Source organism: Oculina patagonica, chromosome 7, assembly GCF_052425735.1.
Source record: "Oculina patagonica isolate OP01 chromosome 7, crgOcupat, whole genome shotgun sequence".
Lineage (NCBI taxonomy): Eukaryota > Metazoa > Cnidaria > Anthozoa > Scleractinia > Oculinidae > Oculina > Oculina patagonica.
The window spans coordinates 13607601-13627235 of record NC_135764.1 but is presented as its reverse complement, the minus strand read 5'-3'; the positions used below and the strand labels follow the sequence as shown (position 1 = coordinate 13627235).

The 19635-nt window shown below is 38.2% G+C and overlaps 1 protein-coding gene across 1 annotated transcript in view; it reads left to right on the top strand.

The window, feature by feature from the left end:
• Nucleotides 1-19635, top strand: part of LOC144661240 (uncharacterized) — a 55176-nt gene that overhangs the window by 30589 nt on the left and 4952 nt on the right. The window contains exons 26-47 of the mRNA XM_078521937.1: nt 531-584; nt 1291-1477; nt 2569-2786; nt 3203-3250; nt 3984-4137; nt 4420-4673; nt 5293-5331; nt 8081-8236; nt 9116-9367; nt 10060-10083; nt 10212-10412; nt 11247-11441; nt 12665-12822; nt 12949-13098; nt 13762-13903; nt 15413-15543; nt 15769-15948; nt 16452-16596; nt 17315-17472; nt 17783-17929; nt 18528-18669; nt 19474-19536. Coding sequence (XP_078378063.1) covers nt 531-584; nt 1291-1477; nt 2569-2786; nt 3203-3250; nt 3984-4137; nt 4420-4673; nt 5293-5331; nt 8081-8236; nt 9116-9367; nt 10060-10083; nt 10212-10412; nt 11247-11441; nt 12665-12822; nt 12949-13098; nt 13762-13903; nt 15413-15543; nt 15769-15948; nt 16452-16596; nt 17315-17472; nt 17783-17929; nt 18528-18669; nt 19474-19536 — 3198 coding nt within the window. The remainder of the gene's footprint in view (nt 1-530; nt 585-1290; nt 1478-2568; nt 2787-3202; nt 3251-3983; nt 4138-4419; nt 4674-5292; nt 5332-8080; nt 8237-9115; nt 9368-10059; nt 10084-10211; nt 10413-11246; nt 11442-12664; nt 12823-12948; nt 13099-13761; nt 13904-15412; nt 15544-15768; nt 15949-16451; nt 16597-17314; nt 17473-17782; nt 17930-18527; nt 18670-19473; nt 19537-19635) is intronic.

Genomic DNA, 19635 nt, shown 5'->3' with positions numbered 1-19635 from the left:
TCGCAGTTAAGGATGAAAAACTGTTATGGTTAATCCACTTCTACTCTCATCAAGCTAGCTGCAGCTCGTGTTATTAACGTGGTCTCTAAGTGGCCTATTGAGTGTGGATGCATGATCACATTGGGCTGGCTCAAAACGAAAACTAAATCGAAACAAACAATTATAAAAGAAGAAGAAGCATTACCAGGAGAAACTTCACATGTTGCTTGATGAGTGGATGCACGCCTTAGTGCTTCAATGATTGCATAGCAAAAGGAATTAACCATTTGTTGTATATCAGAGCTATTTGAAAGAACTATTTAAGGCTCGTAAAATTTATTCGTTAATACTGTTGCCAGCACCATAACATATCAAAAATATCTGAGTTGAACTGGAAGGCAAAAGCTAAAGTCTGTTGATGCAACCCTTTGGGGCATGTGTGCATAATGTAGGGCTGTTGGTGCAGTATTCCCATGTTCCCATTTTATTGGAATTGTTTATTATACAAAGCGTTTAATTACACTCATTTACTGTTCTTTTGTTTACAATAGCGGATAATCCGCCGTCAACAGCTTTGCCGACCACGCCTGTTAAAACTACACAAGGTGAGGTCTGAGTTAAAATTGCCATAAGTGTGATATTGCAACCAGTTATCGACTTGGCCTTATGCAATGGAAAAAATTACTCTATGTATTTTTGCAAAACGTAAGGTTTAAGCGATTACTCGGGAAGACTCCAGTACTGAATGTTCAACAGAAGGAGCAGTAAGAGTCAGACTGTATTGTTTCAATGAAGAAGTTGATGTGAGTGACTATAATTGGTAATTTAAAGAAGGTTATGGTAAAGTCTGCGTTCAAGCCGAAGGTTAACAGTCTCCATGTCAAATCTTCTTTCTTGTATTTCTGCAAAACGTAAAGTTTAAGCGATTATTCGGGAAGACTCCAGTACTGAATGTTCAACAGAAGGAGCAGTAAAAGTCAGACTGTATTGTTTCAATGAAGAAGTTGATGTGAGCGACTATAATTGGTAATTTAAAGAAGGTTATGGTAAAGTCTGCGTTCAAGCCGAAGGTTAACAGTCTCCATGTCAAATCTTCTTTCTTGTATTTCTGCAAAACGTAAAGTTTAAGCGATTATTCGGGAAGACTCCAGTACTGAATGTTCAACAGAAAGAGCAGTAAAAGTCAGACTGTATTGTTTCAATGAAGAAGTTGATGTGAGCGACTATGATTGGTAATTTAAAGAAGGTTATGGTAAAGTCTGCGTTCAAGCCGAAGGTTAACAGTCTCCATGTCAAATCTTCTTTCAACAGCTCCTGATATTTGTCCACCGGGCTGGATTCTCTGGAATACCATGTGTTACTACTTCGCAAACAATTCCCAATCAAGCAAAGTAACATGGCATGTTGCTCGGAAGGCTTGTCAAAGTATTAGGGGTGGTGACCTGGTCAGCATCCTTAGTACTGCAGAGAACAACTTTATTAAATCCAAAATCTCAGGGTACGTATTTTGCAATTAAGTTCTCCCTCCAACTCGCATGCCGACATAAAGCGATGACGTCATCGCTTAAAAAGGAACAGCGAGGAAAAAAATTGGAAAACGAATAGCCTGTAGTGGTGCTCTTTCTGACCCAAACTTTGACTTTTGCGCATGCCCCCCCCCCCCCCAAAGAAGCCAATTAATGTGATGCTAGTTGAAGGCAATTAATGTGATCCCAAACAAAAAGTTAGTTGCGTTGTTTGTACATAGGCTTCTGCAAACACTCGAGTGTGACTGGCAAAATATGAAAGTACCCAACCCCCCTGGATCTTGTTATACTTCAATGTGCTGTTTTAAGTGCATATAAGGATTTAAAAGTAACACAACAAACAACTTTGGAGAGTGTCATTAAAGATTGGACATTGTTCATCGTGGTGCAAGATAGGAATGAACGTTTATTTGTTTGTCTCATGATAGAATAGTTTTGAGATGTTGATCGCGACGTTTCAACTGCAATACTGCTAGTCGAAGACTTGATCCTAATAACATCAATAGAGACATCAGAATTGAAATTCCTGAAGTAAGGATACTTACATTTACGATCACAAAACATAACCGCCGTTCAACTACAAATCTGACCTCTGAGGGAACAACATCTGTTAGTTGGAATAATAATGAGAATCGAAATGCACCGATAGCAGTGAACCAACGTGCATAAATAGCGACGCGTAAACAATTGACCTCATCGCCTGATGAAGACTAGCAGCAAATGAATAAACGTTCATTCCTAACTTTGGAGAGATTGCTGTGAATGTGAATGTGAATACTTAATTTACCCTCGGATTATAGAGTAGCTTGAATACAGTTTGTATCTCCAAACATTTCGACGGAATACAGCGCAGCGGGCAAAGACCAGATCACAACTCCAGGAACTCCAGGTTCTACTGTGTGGGTTCTATTACATCCCGCTGATCAAAACACTGAAGAGGCAGGACACGTGGCCTAATCGTTTGCTTGTTCTGGCAGAATTTATGTAACAACCAAATTTAACTTTAAATAGTGGCAGATGGTTTATTCCATTAACTACATTTTAAATTCTTTGTTCCTTACAGGCATAGCAGTAACAGTTTGTGGATAGGACTTAATGACCTTGGAACGGAAAGCAGCTATCAATGGAGTGATGGATCGCCAGTAGTTTACAGAAATTATGGATGGCGAGAACCAAATGACTATTATGGACAAGAAGACTGTTTAGAAATTGTAAAGAGTGGTTATTGGAATGACCACCATTGCAGTGTTCTGCGGCCATATATCTGCAAGAAAACCAACAGTGAGTTGATTAGTTTTGTGCATGTGTTTTTCGACTAATTTGCTAGTAAAAGAAAAATGCTGTGGGTGATGAATTCGTCACTGCAAAGGAATACGAATGCGTCAACACTTCCCGGGACACTTGCGGTTTGATGCGATAAAAGGCTGTCAAAATTCAGCAGATTATCTAAAGCAGCATTACATCTCAAATGTTTAGAAACGTAACTTAATTGTTATTTCATATAAAACGTTACATAACAATTTAAAAACATCACAAAACAAATTAATGGCCAGCACGTATCATTGCACCCGTGACTAGCCGGTAGATCTCTAAGATTTAAGATATAGGAAAAGGTTTGGTAAGAAAATGCTTGGACTACTCTGTAGAGATAATTATTGCAATACCCACATTGATAAGACATTTTGTTTTGTTTTCAGACTCCATTATACCTGCCTTTACCATGGTTCCTCCAACTCCTGGACCTTGTAAGTTCAAACTCATTCATTACAGTAACGTTTGGGTATGGTATAGACCATAAAAATCATGTTAAAAAATGCTCAAAACTCAAGTGGAACCACGAGCCGTTAGGCGGGTGGTTGCAGAACGAAGTCGTTGACACTTCATGGCGTCATGTCTATAGTCTAACTCAGTGTAGTCCATGAAAAAATGATGTGGATTTATTTTATACCATAACAAAAAAAATTAGCGGTGAATTAGACGAAAAACGCGTACGCGTGTGACAGGTGGTAAGATGGCATTTTTTTTCCATTTTAAGCCGACGACTACATCTGTGGATAAATTCGTCCTTGATGTGTCAGTTGACTTTTTACAACTCGCCAGATTCTGTGTTTTGATATAGTCGCTACAATTTTCATAGACTATAATTTAATCTATCATACATTTCGACCAATGAGCACGCGAAAATATTCTCAGCTATTATCTTATCGATGTAGCAAGTAACGTTTTTCATTCTTTTTTTTTTTTCTTACGAATCTAGCTTGGCCTTCAGTTAATGTTTACTTGTTGTACATTTTGAGAAGCAAGCATAAGCTTTAAAAATATGCTGATCATTAACAGCCATAAGTAGTCAATTTCTAGTTGTAATTAAAAGGAAAAATGTACATATAAAGTCGCATGTAAAGCAGCAACATGAGTTTGGAGACTCTTAAGAATTGTGTGCCAGGTTTGATTGTACGGTATTTGTTTGTCGTGCTTTAGCCCTTGGAAGGTGCAAGGAAGGTTGGGTCAACTATGACAAAAGCTGTTACCGCATTGTGTCAGATCCCCTGCAGACTTGGGATAATGCAAGGGATATATGTAGACGTGGACTAAACACGAGCATGAATGGTGATCTTGTTAGCGTCGATGACCAGTAAGTATAACACTTCGTGTATAGCAGCTGCTTAAAAGGGGCTGTGTCACGGCTGAGTTAAGTTTATTTTATTAAGTTTTGCAAAACTGATACTCACTATGTTTGCAAAGGAATCCCTTCTATGGATATGAATGACAAAACCATAGCTTCATTGCAACAAAGTGCGTCATAATTTAAGGGGGAGGAAGGGGGAGGCGGAAGACTTGTGTATCCGTGAAGAACTGAAGTACATGTTAACTAAATGTTCGCCAAAAAAAGCTGAATGGTCATTCCATTTGTTAGGTACGAACAAGCATTCTTGACAACTTTGCTTCTGGAGAAAAAGACTAATTTCTGGATTGGTTTAAATGACAAGCACGTAGAAGGCAGCTTTTTCTGGACAGATAACAGTCCACGCAAATATACCAACTGGAATATTAACGAGCCTCAAAACTGGGGCTGGAGCAAGGATTGTGTTGATATGACACCCTCTGGTAATGCCGGTCGGTGGGGCACTGTGCAGTGTAGCCAGAATAGAGGCTTCATTTGTGAAACAGGTATGTTGACAAGATAATGACGTGTGTTGATATGACACCCTCTGGTAATGCTGGTCGGTGGGGCACTGTGCAGTGTAGCCAGAATAAAAGCTTCATTTGTGAGACAGGTTTGTTGACAAGATAATGACGTGTGTTGATATGACACCCTCTGGTAATGCTGGTCGGTGGGGCACTGTGCAGTGTAGCCAGAATAAAAGCTTCATTTGTGAGACAGGTTTGTTGACAAGATATTTAAAGTAGTACTCCTTTTAGCGGTCACCCTCGAGGAAATGTCATCTGGCCTCATGCCTCTGTCTGACCTTGTTGAAAACAAAGCCAAACATTGTATATTAATTTTCATCTTGCTGGCCGCTGAATAGGGACAAAAATGAAGGAAGAACGCTCGATGAGTCGGCAAAAAGGTGGCCGCGGCCGCTTAATAGGGGTGTCTGTTTAAAGCAGGTTTATTTACAGTATTATACTGACAACAGTTTCGTGACTTTAATAGGCTACTTCCTAATAGGGGTTTAACTGTATGTGATTTGGAGGTGCAAGTGCAACATCTTTGCCTTGACTTGTTTAACCAATTTTAACCATACATAAAAGTGTCCCACATAACATTTTAGTTTTTTTTCCGCAGGTGCTCTTCCACTTACACCCACCACTGCACCGACATCCGGTGAGACTTTATTACGTTTTATAAAATAGTTGAGGAATTGCACGAGCTGGGATTGGTCAATTCGAGCTCATTATAGTCCCTTAAAGCACGCTGCATACGTCACGCGCGTGCTTTATCGAGTTATAATGCATGCTGCTTACGTCACGAGTTTTCACCTCACCTCACCCAGCTTCTTTGTGCCTCGTGGCACATAAGGCCTCCACAGAATGCCTCCAATTTTCTCTGTTGGCTGCAGCAGCTCTCGCCTCACCCCATGTACGCCATCCCGCACTGTTCCTCTCTCTCTCGACTGTTCTTCGCCAGGTGGTCTTAGGCCTTCCTCTCCTCCTTTTTCCTTCAGGTGTCCATGATAGTGCTATGTTGGTATGGCTGTTTCTGTTTCGTCGCAGGATATGCCCTATCATCTTCCATCTTCTCATCTTAACCTCTTCACTTAGCAACCTCGTCTCTGCCTTCTCAAGGAGCTCCCTAGTGGTAACGTGATCTTGCCAGTTTATTTTGAGAATCCTCTTGAGGCATTTGTTGTGAAACACATCTATTCGTTGGTCATCTTCCATGTTCATCTTCCATGTCTCACATCCATACAGTAGCACCGGTACGACTAAGGTTTTAAACAGTCTAAGCTTGGTCCTCTTCGTGATGCTCTTTGAGTTCCATACTCTTTTGAGTCTGGCAAATGTGCCTCTCGCCTTGGATAGCCTGCTTTTCAGATCTTTCATTCCTCCTCCCTCCTTACAAATGATAGCTCCCAGATAATTAAACTCCTCAACTTCGTCTATATCTTGCCTATCTACTAAACTTTCTCCTGACTCTTCCCGTTAATCCTCATCACTTTTGTCTTTCCTTTGTTGATTTTCAGCCCGACCCGTGTTGCTTCCTCATTCATTTTAGTAGTCTTGTTCTGTATATGCTGTTTAGTAGAAGACAAAAGCGCCACATCATCTGCAAAATCTAGATCATCAAGCTTAGATGTAAAGTTCCACCTGATTCCGTTTTCTCCTTTTCCTACAGTCCTTCTCATAATCCAATCCATAGCTATTAAGAAGAGAAATCCAGACATATTGCATCCTTGTTTGACACCCGTTTTGATGTTGAACCACTCACAAGCTTCTGCCTGATCTTCTACAGCGCAATTGAAGTCCTCATAGAACACTTTTACCATTCTTACTATCTTGTCCGGGATTCCGTACTTCTGCATAATTAACCATAGACTTGCACGGTGGATGGAATCAAATGCTTTTTCAAAGTCTATGAAGCTAATATATAAACTTGCCTGCCACTCGTTTGCCTGTTCAACGATGTTCCTTAATATGAAAATCTGTTCTGTTGTTCCTCTGCCTTTTCTATATCCTGCTTGTTCATTCCTCAGTCTGATATCAACTCCATTCCGTATTCGATCAATCACGATCCGTCCAAGTATTTTGCCGACTACTGAAAGTAGAGTAATTCCCCTCCAGTTCTTACATTCTTTGAGGTTTCCCTTCTTTGGCAATTTGATGATCAACCCTCTTTTCCATTTGTCCGGGATCTTTTCATGTTTCCATACTTTCTCCAATAGCTGATGTATTTTCGTTGCTGAGAGCTCCTTGTGCGCCTTTAACAATTCAGCCGTGATGGAGTCGACGCCTGGAGATTTCCCATTCTTTAAACGTTTAATTGCTGCTTTTATCTCGCCGATTGTTGGCTCAGTGATCACGATTTCCTCAATCAATCCGCCTAGCTCGAACTCGCTTTCATCTTCTATTGTTATAGGGTCTGTTGGTTCTTCTCTGTTCAGTACTTCTCTAAAGTGCTCTGTCCATCTTGCCTGCATTTCCGTCTTGCCGCTCACGAGATTACCGCTCTTATCAAGGATGGCTGTGCTGCTCTTAGACCTTTCACGAGTTTTAGCGGGCGCAATTTCCTTAACATTTCATAAAAGAAATAAAAAACTTTCTCCTCGTGCATTGTTGAGTTATATAAGCACTTGGGGAGTTTTAAGAACACTCGAGAAGTGCGAGAAGCACTCGGCGCACTCTATGCACTTCTCTCCTGTTCTTAAAAGTTCCCGCGTGCTCATATAACTCAATAATGCACTCGGTCGCGTTTTTTATTTCTTTATTATTGTTTCGTATTGGACTAGTTCACGTTTGTGTGCTGGGCTTAAAGGGACTACTGGTATGTCATGGGGATTTTGCAGATTTTTTGGTCTAAACTGTTCTGAAATAAGTGGTAGGCAACTTTACTCATGAAAAACATTGTCTTTGTATATTTAACTGACGATACAACCTTTATTTAGGGATAGAAATTAAAGTTTACCCATAAATATCAATTTTGATTTGAAGGCGCGCGGAAACAACTTGAAAACGTTAGCTAACGTTTTCAAATTGCAATCCATTTCCATCCGAGCCATCCGCAGCCAAACGCGCTTTTAAACAGTTTCAGTACTCTAAAAAAGCAATTGTAAATTAAAATGGAGCATTATATTTAAGTTTCCTACGACAAAAATATTAGTTTTGGCTGTTCCTCTAATCTGTTAAAATCCGTCACATAGTTTCTTGTAATGTTGATCAATTAATGAACTGCTGCTTTGTTTTTTTTTTTTTTGTTTTTTTTTTTTTAATGAATGAATAATAAAAGAAAAACATCCGTGAAAGATGAGCTTGATTAAGTACAGGCTCAACTTCAAAGTGATTCCTCTATGACGTACGTACAACAGCTGACCTTGCTAAATCAAGTAATACATTGTTAAAACTGTCTTTGTCTGTAGTTCCCACTAATTCAACTTGTCCACCGCACTATGTACTACTTGGTGACGACTGCTACTTTGTGTCTTACGTGAAGTTGTCCTGGAAAGAAGCTCGTGAAGCTTGTCAACGTGAGAGTGGTGGAGACTTGATAAGTGTTCATAGTTCCTTTGAACAAGGTAAAAAAACTTAATAGGAAAAGCGCTACCATATAAGTTGTCTCAAGGCCAGCCCCAGTGAGGGCTTCTCATCTTATTTTTTTATCCTATTTGAAAGCCAATAGGAATCTTAAGCTAGAGGCAGGTTTAGTCACCACGGTAGAAACAATCTGTAATAAAAAAGGGGAAGAGAATGACGTACCCACCAGAAGATAAATACCGCTCCGTTAACAAGGTGTAGTTCATTTAAGACTGCAAGGCGTATTTAACATGCTTTCATTGTGAAATGAAAAAAAAAACTCTGGACAGAATGGCAAGTTCAAAAAACTCTCCACGAAAGATGAATAGAGGGGTAATTCTCAAGAGAACAGAGATCTGAAACTAGAAAACACGGAGCAGGAGACGTCAAATGGACGTTGGTGTTTTTACGTCGAGACGAATACATCAGGTAAATCCCAAGCCAAATCATAACGACAACTGAAAGAGAAGAATGTGAAGGACTTCAGAAGCAAGTTAATAATTTGCTTCTTCAATTAGTTGTCAGTATTTTCACTGTTGATTTCGATAAAGAACTTGCAGACAAATCTACCAAATTGCTTGAGATTTGGTAGGATTATATGGAATAAAAGTAACGTGTCCAGAGAAGCATCCATTCACTGGTCATGAATATAAATATGTTAGCAATTTTATCTGCAGAAGAGGGAAAGTGGTGTTAGACACATGTGTACATAGTATAAAATATATATTGTGTTACTTTGGTAGTGACATTCAAATACCAGTCAACATGTGCTTCACAGAACGTCCGTGGGTTGTGTTCCACTCTCTGCATGAGGCCATTCTCTAAAGCAAGGATGAATTCTATTTTGACTTTTTTTGTCTTTTTTATATTTTTCCCCACAGCATTTGTTGTTCTTAATTTGAAGAATTTCCGAGGAGGCTTGTGGTTAGGTCTCTCGCGTGAAGCTAACTCTCATGAGTTCATGTGGAGTGACAATTCTATCAAACTGTACACAAACTGGGCTACAAACCAGCCCGATGCTCTGCGCTCCCAGAAAACATGTGTCGTCGCTAACAATTCAGTTTCTAACGCTGGAGGCTGGTTTGATGTGGATTGCTCAGACAGAAATGGATTTGTTTGCAGAATAAGACAAGGTAGGCTTTATGGAATTTTTTTTTCTAAGCTCAGGCTTTTTTCGTATATAGCTTTTATGTGAATCAGTGACAGAACGAGTCTTTGTGCGATTAACGAAACTATCTGTGTGAAAGTTAGTTTTCACCTGACATAGTGAATACATGTGAACTTCAGATTAATGATGAAATGAATGAAGTGATCCTCGCAGTGTGCAAGTAATTTAAGCAGTTGCTTTTTTGAGCCTAAAAAAATCAAGGCTACAACGGGATTTGAACCCATGACCTCCGCGATACTGGTGCGTTGCTCTACCAACTGAGTTTCATCTGTACGTTCATTATTATGCAAAGGACGACTCGGTTGAAAGAGAAGCAAAAGGCAACTCAGCAGAGAAATGGGCTATTTAGAGGATCAGGCAAAAGATATGAGCGTTTTTTAAGGCTGGACTGTTGCTTTACTGCATCAGTTTAGTTGTTACACAAAACACGTTGAATTGTGCATGCTAAAAGGACTGCTATCGTCTGTGAACCAACTCAGACGGTCCCAAAAAGGTTTTCAGTTCTTTACAACACTAAGTGCGTAGAGACAATTGTCCAGATTTTGACATTCAGTGTTATGTACATGTCGACCCAAGTTCATAAACTGACCCAGTGTGATCTGAGCCTTAGATTTAGGTCAACTCTTAGTAATGCCCTGTTGTATTTTCCTGTTACAGGCGAACCACATGTCTCCCCACCGTGTAAGTATATAATATTCTTGAAATAGATAGTGGACTTGCATTTTTTGTCGAAAGACGTGGGTTTTATTAAGTTGCATAAGAGATGAAGAAAGTTTGATCTTTGATGTTGTTTTATTCTGTCGTTTCAGTGCTTGGTAGTTGCCCGACTGGCTGGGAGAAGTTTGATAAGAATTGTTACCTGTTTCAAGACACGGACCTTCAGCCCTGGACAGCAGCGAGGTACAAGTGCCAAAATCAGGGCGGTAACCTTGTAAGCATCACTTCACAACAGGAACAAGACTTTATCACCTTCCACTACCAACGAAAATCAGCTGGCAACATCTGGATTGGTGCGTAATCTTGAAAACGTCTTTAGCCTATTAACATATTTTCTTCAATTTACGATCTATTGCGTATTCACATATTTCTAATAGTTTGCAGATTTGTTCATAAATGACTTTGAAAGAACAGAGAAAGTCACTATAAAGTTCCTCCATCAGTCAGATAGAATTGGACCATTAGTAATACAACTGTGGTAATGAGGAATCACTCACGTGTTTGAATGTCGGTTTTTTTTTTTTCAGTCACATTGTGGTCAGTAAAATTATGTTTTGGTCAATGAAAGGTCTTGGAAAACACCTTTTTCTTATATGGCGGAAAATACATTATTCTTTTGTCTTCATGTTAATTGGCCTTCGTGGCCTCCATCGCATCTGCATAGTTCAAAAGAATCTTTGCCTCCAAACGAGGCCATGAACGCCAATCAACATAAAGACAAATTATGTGTATTTATATTAGTGCAGAACTTACTTTTGCGATGGTTCTTTTGTGGGCTGTCCTTCGCCCTCCCGTTAACCAGCCAGTTTGCTAACCCGCTATAGTGTGAACTTAAATTAATAGTTGATTAGTTAGCAGTAACGGTATAAAGAATGTTTGCCACATCAACCTTTTTTGATGGCCTAGCCACCATGAGTGTCCTACAGCTTAGGTGTAGAGTATCCGAAGTACTCATTGGAAGGTAATATGTCCGACTTCTATTGGGAGCACTCTGAATATTTTTCCGAGTATGCCTGACATTTAGTGCAAAACGTCGTCTTTCAAGAAGTATCATGTATATATGCAGTTCAGGAAATAACAATTGACCTGATTTTAGCTTTTACTTTTATCTTTTGATTGTTGATCAGGTTTAAATGACCGAGCTTTAGAAAGAGGATTCAGTTGGAGTGATGGTAGTCCTGTGACATATTTAAATTGGCTTCCCGGTGAACCCAACGACAAAACTGGTCTGGAGAACTGCATTGAAATGTGGCCACCAAGCCGTGGATGGAATGACCAGCCATGTGGTGATAAACGGGGGTATATCTGCAAGCAGCCATTAGGTGTGTGGTTTCCTAAAAAATTAATTGTTGAGGGAGAATCAGAGTATTTATTTGAGTTGTTTTGTGACTTTTCCACTCGAAGCAATCGGATTCGGTCAATCAATTTAAATACAGTTTAACGCCTCAAGTCGCAAAATGGAGGTAGGGAGCCCAGGGGATGACGAGGAAAACACACGCTAAACTTGAGAAAACTCCACTACGCCACAAACTAGCTACGCTAAAAGGTGAAAGTCAAGCACAACAAAGACACAACGAAAACGCGTGCGCTGGCACACGCAAACGCTTGAACGGAATATCGCTGACCCAGAGGGCGTCCTCAGGCACAGAACAGCCCCACACAGCAGTCAAACGCAGCGCACGTGCGCAGTTCGTGTGTAATTGCCGCCAAAATTTTCCATACAAAGTCTTAAATTTTCCGTAAACTTTTGCTTAAAAGCCAAAAGTTAACGCCGTCCCTAGAAAGTTAAGGTTTATACGCCGCTTATGGATTGGAAATTTAATATTTCATCTTCACTGAGTGTCCCAGCTTGAACTGTTCTTTCACCGTACTATTTCTTTCGAGTCAAAAGTTCGAGGCGGCGAAGACCGGATGTGACGTGAACTTTTGCGTTTTACCGCTGTGAAGAACAGCCTACCAAACGCTGAAAACGCAATCTATAGCTAAATACAATGCTATAACGCCACACACTATGACCCCACACACTCTATAACGCCACACACGCTATAACACCACACACGCTACAAAACGCTACGCCACTACAACGCCTTACTGCAAAACCTGCAGCTAGATCCTGGTCGTTAACTATGGTAAATGTTTAACTATGTTAAATGTCATTTAACTAAATTTTATTGAACGTTTAAGACACCACCACAAGTTTTTAATTTAACTGATTTGTTTTACTGGATACCTGTTTTATGAAAAAAAGAATGTTTCATGGAATAACTGGTAGTAAGCACTCGTGTTAGTGTAATAGGCCAATTTTGATGTATAAAAATTCTTTAGGGTTAATGGCACGAACACAAAGGAAATCATGGCAAGGTTGAGTGAGGGATAAGTGTTCGAATTACCATATTGCCGGAACATTTCATACAATTTTTTTTTCATTAATTGCGCATTTTCAAAACGCCTCTGTCAAGTGAAATCCTTTACATGAGATCATCTTTAAACACAGTTATGGTATCTTGGAGACAGGATAATGACCCCTTTATTCATTTTTTCATAGAATGTTCTGCGGCTCTTGGTATGGCTAGTGGTGCCATTAATAACAGTCAGCTCACGGCTAGTTCCAGTCTTGCTCCTTCTTATGGTCCAGCAATGGCTCGACTTAACTCCCTCTCGGCTTGGTGCACGAGTAATGGACAATCTGCACAGTACATTCAAGTAAGACATTACATAGATATCTTATTGTATCTCTTTTGATAGCTCTATGAAGTGTGAAGGGCTTACCATGTCAAGGATGAAAGTGAATGACAGTTTTGTCGCTATTTTTGTCAATTTTTTTTCCAGGTCGATCTACTGACAGAGACCCGTCTCACCAAAATCGCCACACAAGGCTTCAATTTGAATGGAGTTTCCAGCTTTGCAAAGACGTTTACAGTACAGACCAGTGACGATGGTGTTAATTTTAACACTTACCAGAAGAACGGAAAAGACTGGGTAAGAGGGGGCGATAGCCAACTAATTTTCCAGTAGTAATTGAAACGCTTACCCAAATACAGTCGAATCCCGATAACTCGAACCTTCAAGGGGAATCGAAAAAGGTTCTAGATTTTGGGAGTTCGAGTTATTGAAGGTAAAATTAGTAAGAAAATGATCTGAAGGGGAATCGAAAAAGGTTCGAGTTTGCGGGAGTTCAAGTTACTGAAGGTTCGAGTTATCGGGATTCAACTGCACGATGTTTGAAAGCTTGACAAATCTCTTTGTTCTATGTTTTTGTTCGCTCTTTTTGCTCTTGACAGCACACAAAACACAATAGCTCTCTATTTGTCTGAACAACTAGAATCGTTTCGATTATGTAATTCATGCAAAGTGTACGAGCGCAAAACGAAAGATTGCGTACGGTCGTGGACCTTCCAACATAAATCTTTGTTAGCTTCTTTGAAGTTTGCCAATTTTCATAACAATTCCCTCCATCCCTCCAATAACTACGTCCCAGGCAAAGGAGTAAAGGCGAGGTTGAGGGGAATAAAACGAAAGAAGATTGAAATTGTTCCTATGAACCTGGGCTTAATTCTTTCGTTTGTGACCAGTGGAGCGTAGTTTGAAAATAGCCTAATGTGTGTCTGACTAGTTTGTCTTCAAATCCTTCTTTCATTGTAGGTATTTGTTGCAAACCGTGACGCCAATTCAGTTGTCACATTATCTGTTCAACCAGCAGTGGATACCCGCTTGATCAGGATAGTCCCAGGCTCCTGGACTGGCTCTCTCTGTATGCGGCTGGAATTTTATGGCTGCCCATTTGGTATGAGAAAATCAGATGTTAAAATTAAATAACTGATAACAAGAAGATCTTGCACAAGAGAAAAATAACGGATTCATACTCCCTGTAATAGACTAGTTTAGTTTAGTTTAGTTTTAGTTTTAGTTTTAGTTTTTAGTTTAAGTTTTATTTTTAGTTTTACCGTAGTTTTAGTTTTAGTTTTAGTTTAGCTTAGCTTTCGTTTAATTTAGTTTAGTTTAGTTTACTGTTAGTTTTAGTTTAGTTTAGTTTAGTTCAGTTCAGTTCAGTTCAGTTCAGTTCAGTTTAGTTTAGTTTTAGTTTTAGTTTTAGTTTTAGTTTTAGTTTTAGTTTTGTTTAGCTTAGTTTAGTTTAGTTTATTAGTTATTATTAGTTAGTTTAGTTTTGTTTAGTTTAGTTTAGTTTAGTTTAGTTAGTTTAGTTAGTTTAGTTTTAGTTAAGTTTAGTTTAGTTTAGTTTAGTTTAGTTTAATTTTGTTTAGTTTAGTTTAGTTCAGTTTAGTTTAGTTTAGTTTTAGTTTAGTTTAGTTTTAGTTAGTTGTTTAGTTTAGTTTTGTTTAGTCTAGTTTAGTTTGTTTTGTTTGTTTAGTTTAGTTTTTAGTTTAGTTCGTTAGTTTAGTTTAGTTTAGTTTAGTTTAGTTTGTTCAGTTTGTTTATTTGTTTAGTTTAGTTAGTTTAGTTAGTTTAGTTTAGTTTAGTTTAGTTTTAGTTTAGTTCAGTTTAGTTTAGTTTAGTTTTAGTTTTAGTTTTAGCTTTGTTTGCTTAGTTTATTTAGTGTTTGTCTGTTTAGTTTATTTAGTTTAGTTTAGTTTAGTTTATTTAGTTTAGTTAGTTTAGTCTAGTAGTTAGTTTAGTTTAGTTTATTTAGTTTGTTTGTTTGTTTTAGTTTTATTTTGTTTAGCTTAGTTTAGTTTAGTTTAGTTTGTTCAGTTTAGTTGGTTTGTTTTAGTTTAGTTTAGTTTTAGTTGTTTTGTTTGTTTGTTTGTTTTGTTTGTTTAGTTTAGTTTAGTTTGTTATTTTTATTGTTTATGCAGTTCATTTAGTTTTTTAGTTCTTGTTTTTTTTGTTGTTGTGTTTGTTTAGTGTTAGTTATTTATTTTATTTATTTTTTTTTGTTTGTTTAGCTTAGTTTTTTTTAGTTTAGTTTATTTTTTTTTATTTAGTTTATTTTTTAGTTTAGTTTAGTTTATTTTTTGTTATTTTTTTTATTTAGTTTAGTTTATTTTTTTTTTTTTAGCTTAGTTAGTTTATTTTTCATTTAGTTGGTTTTTATTTGTTTTACTTTTTTTTTTTTTATTTAGTTTTTTATTTTTTTTTTTTATTTTATTTATTAATTTATTATTATTAGTTTGTATAGTTATTATTATTCGTAGTTCAGTTTAGCTTTAGTTTTTTTGCTTAGCTTAGTAAGTTTAGTTTAGTGTTAGTTTTAGTTTAGTTTAGTTTTTGTTTTCTTATTTTTAGTACCATTTTTTAGCTCAACTTCACACTTTTCATGAATTTGTCTTTTCAGCTTGTCAAACGCCGCTTGGAATGCAGTCAGGCGCACTCAAGGACAGTTCACTTTCAGCCTCTTCATTCACTGATAACTCGCATAAGGCTACCAACGCTCGGCCATCTAGCAGTGTAGGATGGTGTTCAAAGGTAACAGGATTTTTTCCCAAAGCAAATCATTAATGGCCTGCTTTACTTTATTAAAAAAAAATCAGCCGTATTAGCCAGCTGTAACTCATGGGTAGCCATTACTTTGGTACTGATTACAACCCCCAGCTTTTTTATATTCTCCTTATCTGACAGCTGTGCAATGTATTAACACTATATATAAAGAGAAAATACATGTTGATAACAGCTGTAAATTTTTCTCAACAGACTTCCGATAAGAAGCCCTGGCTGCAGATTTCATTTCCCGACGTGGAAAGAAAAATTACCAAAATAACCACATGGGGAGGGGGCAAGGGATCAGGATATGTCAAAGTCTACCGTCTGTCGTTCACGGACGTCGCTGACAACACGATGTGGTCAGACTACAAGGAAGGAGGCAGAACTAGGGTCAGGCTTACTGCCTTGTACCACTTAAATTAATTATGTTAAACACAACGATCGAGTTTCCTCTTTGAAACTGTATCGTGGTTGAATTTAAATTTAGGATAGTGTTTCAGAACAAACTTCCAAATTACAGCAAATGAGGTATATGCGCTGTGCGACAAATGCATACCAGCAGACTTTGTGCTACCGTTACCATTTGAGAGGGGAGCAGGGATAGCGCAGTGGTGAAAGCGCTCGCTTCCCACCAATGTGGCCCGGGTTCGATTCCCATATGTGGGTTGAGTTTTTTGTTGGTTCTCGTCCTTGCTTCGAGGGTTTTTTTCTCCGGGTTCTTTCTTTGCATTATTCATTTGTTCTGTGAATCCGTCTTGCTTGGATTAAAAGAAATCAGATTTGACAAAGTTTCAAAATTGGGCGAATTCATACTATCATTTTTTTAATCTATGTGCCATGACGTATTGCTTTAGTGGAGTATTCTGTTTCAAAGGGTATTTTCCTTATTGCAGAGTTTCCGTGGTAACCAAGACGCTGTTAATTCAGTATCGCATCTTTTGGCGGAACCAATTATTACACTTACTTTACGCGTGATGCCGCAGTCCTGGTCAGCGGCCGGGGCTTGTTTGCGTCTTGAACTGTTTGGCTGCCAAAACGGTGAGTGTCCTTAACAATTAAACAAAGAAACTTAAAAATTTCACAGGTTTCGTTTGGTTGTTGGTTTTGGTTTTAGTTTTCCAGCTCAGGTTTGTAGTTTTATTAAGAAAATCTGTGTTAGGGCCTGTTCCGGAACGAGTTCAATTCATCCCCATATATTTCTCTGTATCTGTTTACATGATACCCTAACGAAAGTCAAGTCATTCCGGAATGAGTTCATTCCAATTTTCATTCCGGAATAAAATTGTCGTTCTGGAATGGCATTTCATTCTGGTATCATGTAGACACAATTTAACGAATTTCGTTCTGAGATAAAATTGCATCTCATGAAACCCGCAAACGGAGGCCACAGTTTAAATTCAGAGCTAAAAAACGTAATAGCATTTACTGTTAGGACCAAAGTAGCAGCCTTGTGCTCGTTAAAATGCCTGGGCACAGTAACATGTTTACGTGAAACATGCGCCATCTTGTTTTGATCTCGCGTGAAACATGTGCCATCTTGTTTTGATCTCGCGCGAAACATGCACCACCCTGTTTTGATCTCGCGTGAAAACCGCGCATGTGAAAACACCTTGGGTTGAGCCAGTCGACTCTGTCGTGTAAATGCAGAAAAAACTTCATTCCAGAACGAAACTCGCTCTGGAATGTAATTCATTCGGGGCGGAATCTTGTAAAGAGGTCCTTACACCGCTGTTATCATTGTTGGTCTTATTCCCAGGATGTAACTCTGCCCTTGGCCTTAGACAAGGCGTCATTGAGGATTCAGCCCTATCAGCGAGTTCATCCTTAAACCAGGCGCACTTGGCCAGTCAAGGCCGTTTGAATGGAAGTACTGGGTGGTGTGCTGCTGATGGTGATAAGGAGCCGTCCTTTGTGGTAGGTTGTTAGCTGGATATGTAGCAGATATAAAGGGAAATGTGTAATTCCTGAAAGCTTTTGCTACTAAACGTGAGTCTTTATCAGCTCACCATATTTCACTTCCCAAATAATGTAAATACATTGGGGCGACTAAAATACTCATTCAATAGGGAGAAAATTAAGCAGTGTTGGAACTATGGCCTACATAAATACTTCATTACTCATGCTTTCACTAGGCTCGTATAATAAAAGACCACCTTTGTCGTTGTTGTTTCATTGTACCTGTTCTTCTCACTTCTCGTTTCGTTTGTTTCTTTCTTTTCTCAAGGTTGACCTAGGTAGAATCTTGAAAATCCGTAGCATTGCTATGCAAGGAGCTAAAGATGGCAGAGGGTATATTAAAAGCTTCACTATTAGCACAAAAGATTATGCAGGCAGTCCATGGAGACCATTTAAACAAAATGACAAAGCTAAGGTGGGTGATTTAACCTGTCTTTCGTTCTTAAATACTGTGTAATTTATTGAGCTTTTAAGCAGGGTACTGAACTCATAATTGTCATATATTGTTTGTGATAAAAGTACATTAAATAAAATAAATAATAATGATAATAATGATGATAATGATAATACTAATAATAATAATAATAATAATGTTAATTTTTTAATTTATATATTATAAACTCTATTCGATACTCATAAAAATGACCTATATACACTAAACTACTACTACTACTACTGCTACTACTACTACTACTACTACTACTAATAATAATAATAATAATAATAATAATAATAATGATATTATTATTATAATTATTTTTATTATTTACTATTATTATTATTATTATTATTATATTATTATTATTATTATTATTATTATTATTATTATTATTATTTGTCATATAGATGCTAAATAGATTTTGATGAAAATTTGATATTTCCTGCAGGATAATTTGTAACAAGTTAGAGTCAGTATACTACTGATTAAATATTCTTATTGAAGCACTGAAGGAGTTATAGCTACCTAAAGGAGTATTACTGCGAGTAAAGATTTTGCTGTGTAATATTTTCAGGTATTTTTAGCAAACGCGGATAGCTCTTCAGTGGTAAAGATCACATTTGCCTCTGGCGTACGAGGACGCTATTTTAAAATTGTGCCAGTTACCTGGAACGCTCGACCGTGTTTGCGTTTGGAATTGTATGGCTGTAAAACTAGTGAGTATGGCCTGAAATGCCATGAGAGTGTTGTCAAGGTTTTCATTTAATATGTATTTCCTTGCTAGAAACAGAAGTGTGGCAGTTCTCGTAAGCTTTCTGTTCTATTTGTCCTCTAGAGGAATTGTTCCTTTTGTTTGTTCTATTGTTTTCTCGAAGGGTAGCCATTCCCGTGAGACCTTAAAATAGGTGCTTCCCGACCTGTTAGAAAGTAGGCAGAGCAAACCTTAAATTTTTGAACAGGGCAAAGGAGCAATGTGTTCATTTGCTTATTGTTACCGTGGGCATTTACACTACTTTCCCCAAACCTAAGAGGGCGAAACGAAGAGTGAAGCCATTATTCTTTTCTACCTTCTGGGGCCGTGTACGATTGACTAAGCTGACATCACAGGCTTAACTAGACAAACTGGAGTTGTGGCCCTTGTGGTCGTAACTGAAGTTCCTTATTCTTATCGCACAACTTACAAACCTTTAAATGCATTGAGTACTTGTGACCGATTTCTCGAGAGCACGCATCTTGGTATTTTATGTTTGACTAAATGAAATAATGATTACCTATTGAGTCTCTCTTTAGCAAGTGCAAGTGGGTTATTAAATAGTTCGAAACTTGTATTATCTGCATCGTGGTGGCTTCGTCTCCTGTATACTGTGGAAGGGGATAATAATCATATTATTCTATTTTCATTCCAGCTGTGACGGTTCCGTTTCTTTTCGGAACAAATTCTGTAGTGTGAACGACATATTCTGTGTTCAGAGTAATGTAAAGTGTATAGCTGTAATATGGTTTTGTTGGTTAATTTTTAGGTGTGCAACCAACAGCTTTGCCGACCTCAATGTCTTCATCACAAAGTCCACCACCACCAAAAGGTAACCCACCTTTAACGTAAACCATTTACATAAGCCCAACGGTGTGACTTGCCCCTGCCCCACACCCACCTGAATTAATTTTGTTTGCAAAATATTTTC